We start from the raw sequence: 2503 nt of genomic DNA on the forward strand, positions 1-2503 counted from the left end.
CTTCTATACTTATGCATCTATTTCTTGGTCTAGGAAGCCCATGCAGCCCGAGTGACGAAGACTGTGGCACTTAAAGAAGAATTCGAATCCAATATTTGTACCATCACCCAAGACCTCCTGAATGCTGAGGTTACGCTGGCTGATCAAATCAAGGTCAGCAGAATTGTGTGAAAACTTTTTTCTTATTATATTTGGCAAATTTCTCTCATATCTCACGCCTGGATTAGTGTGCTTGTTGATTATAAGGATACACACAAGTTGATATTATATCATTTTAGCTTAAGTATTATACACATCAGGTATAGTTCTCATTCTTGTAGTAATAAATCCTGATATATGTTACTGCTATAAAGATAGGCCTATATAAATATTTTCTCTCACTTTCTCTTTTTTTTTATGAAATGCATACTGGGAAAGGACGTAGTAGGACGGGCCAGGGAGGAGCTGGGTACTCTGGTTGGAAACTTCCTGGAAGAGGCCGCTGCCGAGCTCCAAGAAGGGCGTCGACTTGCCTATTCCTTCTACTGTCGCCTGAGGGAACTAACGTCTAAGGTAGAGCTTCAGTTTTTCTGTCCTCTATATTTAGATCACTGTCGTCGACTTTAGTATACTGTTGCTAATACTCGTTATGATGGTGCTAATTATCAGTAATATACTCACTGTTAATATTATATTTATTAGATAGATGAGTATGAATTTATTCCATAATGCAAAATGTCATTAGTGAAGTTACGGAAATCTGGATATCTTAACTACGTATCTAGCAATCTGGAATGGAATTGGTTATTTTCATTCATGGAAGTATGGAAATAAGTAGTTGATTTTGATATTCGTAATAAATTAATGAAAGCTGGCAATAAAAGAATGAAAAAGTATCTTCGATTTCATATACTATATATCTTTACAGCGAGTTATATGTCAGTTATAAATTTCATAAAGACACTATTATTTATTGACTATTGTACTAAACTGATTTCTAGGCATATTTCACTAGCCTTGATGAAAATTGTGCCATTATACTCAACTCAACATCAAAGCGCACACATACACACATAAATAGCAATATGCAAATCTCAGTATGATATAACATCGGTATGTATTAAATAAAGCATTATTTAGCAAGTTATTGGAAGGCACATACCCTTATAAACATGCTTGAACTAGACACCCTAAACCAGTGCTTAAATTGAAAGTTTAAAATAACCGCATCAAAACTAGTACATACATACCTGTTTTAAGCACCAAAGAAAAGTTGATTACCGTTATTGGCTCCTGCATTGTTTTGAATATAAGGTTTTAAACGCACCTTCTTTTAAATTTAACAATGCAATTCCCTCATGTTCCTCAGTAAAGTACCGGAGATATGGGTAACAAGTATATAACTGAGTAGTTCCGGTCTAATTTCCGCTGTACGGCTTGGCCGGGTAGACACATTTGAAAATCAAAAATATGGGTTTGGCTGTTCGAGCCTGATTGGTGTCAATATATATGTCACCATGATGTGAAAGTATATATTTATGACTCCTCTGATACGCGAGAAATTTTATAGCGAGATCATGCGAATTATTTTATGTAATTCCGTTACAGTTGGAAGTTATCGTATTCTATAGGGTGTATTATTATTTTATCTGAGTAATCTCATTCATTCATCGTTATCACATTTCATAGCTAAATATTACAAGTTTAAGTTATCAACAACAACAGTGAATTAGCTTTTCCTATTCCAACCACGTCTACCAAGCCGTGATAAGAAACTACGTGAATGTTATTTGATGAAAACAAATTGGACAGGTAAGTAAGACCAATCATTAGACTTGTTTACAAATGTTTGATTTACACGCGTGCAAATATTTACCCCAGGCATGTTAGCAAGTCCTGAATGCAGACATGTTTATAGATAAAATGAAGAAGGTATGTTAAGAAAGATTGTAAACTTGAAGTGTCTAACGATTACAGGAAAGTTGGCCATTGTTAAAGCTAGTTAAATGGTCTTCGTGTTTGTTCCGTTTAGATAAACGCAGCACCGGATATCCTGGTTTATTGTTGACTTCCTCGTCTCTCTATTATTTCCCCTAGCTGTACTTAATTCGTTTCAATGAGCTACTTTACTGCGTCTTTTTGTATGGAAGAGGTCGGAAGATTAATTTTTGTAAAGAATTAAAATCAAATGAATCGAGAGTAACGGCGAAAAAAGCCATATGAAAATATAATTAAAAGAAGAGACAAGCTTATTGCCTAAGAAAAAAGAAGAAAAAAAAATCAACCATTCGCTTAATTTCAACGTGAGAATGAACTCAAACAGCAGATACCAGTACATGATTTGCATAAAAATTTAATTTGCACACTACCTCATATTATGAACGGTTTTGCGTCCTATTGGCGTAACTTGTTCATAATGTTCAACACTGTGATATATTACATTTTGCATCTGTCTAATTAATTTAGTGTGAACTTTCACCTGTTTTTTTTCGCTAAAATTTGATTCACCGTGTCCAATCCTGTG

The 2503-nt window shown here is 34.6% G+C and overlaps 1 protein-coding gene across 1 annotated transcript in view; it reads left to right on the forward strand.

Annotated features, from left to right (window-relative positions):
- LOC119592690 (dynein regulatory complex subunit 3-like) overlaps nt 1–2503 on the forward strand; it is a 23159-nt gene that overhangs the window by 13967 nt on the left and 6689 nt on the right. Inside the window, exons 8-9 of the mRNA XM_037941606.1 lie at nt 34–153; nt 418–563. Coding sequence (XP_037797534.1) covers nt 34–153; nt 418–563 — 266 coding nt within the window. The remainder of the gene's footprint in view (nt 1–33; nt 154–417; nt 564–2503) is intronic.

This window comes from Penaeus monodon, chromosome 30 (assembly GCF_015228065.2).
Source record: "Penaeus monodon isolate SGIC_2016 chromosome 30, NSTDA_Pmon_1, whole genome shotgun sequence".
Classification (NCBI taxonomy): Eukaryota; Metazoa; Arthropoda; class Malacostraca; order Decapoda; family Penaeidae; genus Penaeus; species Penaeus monodon.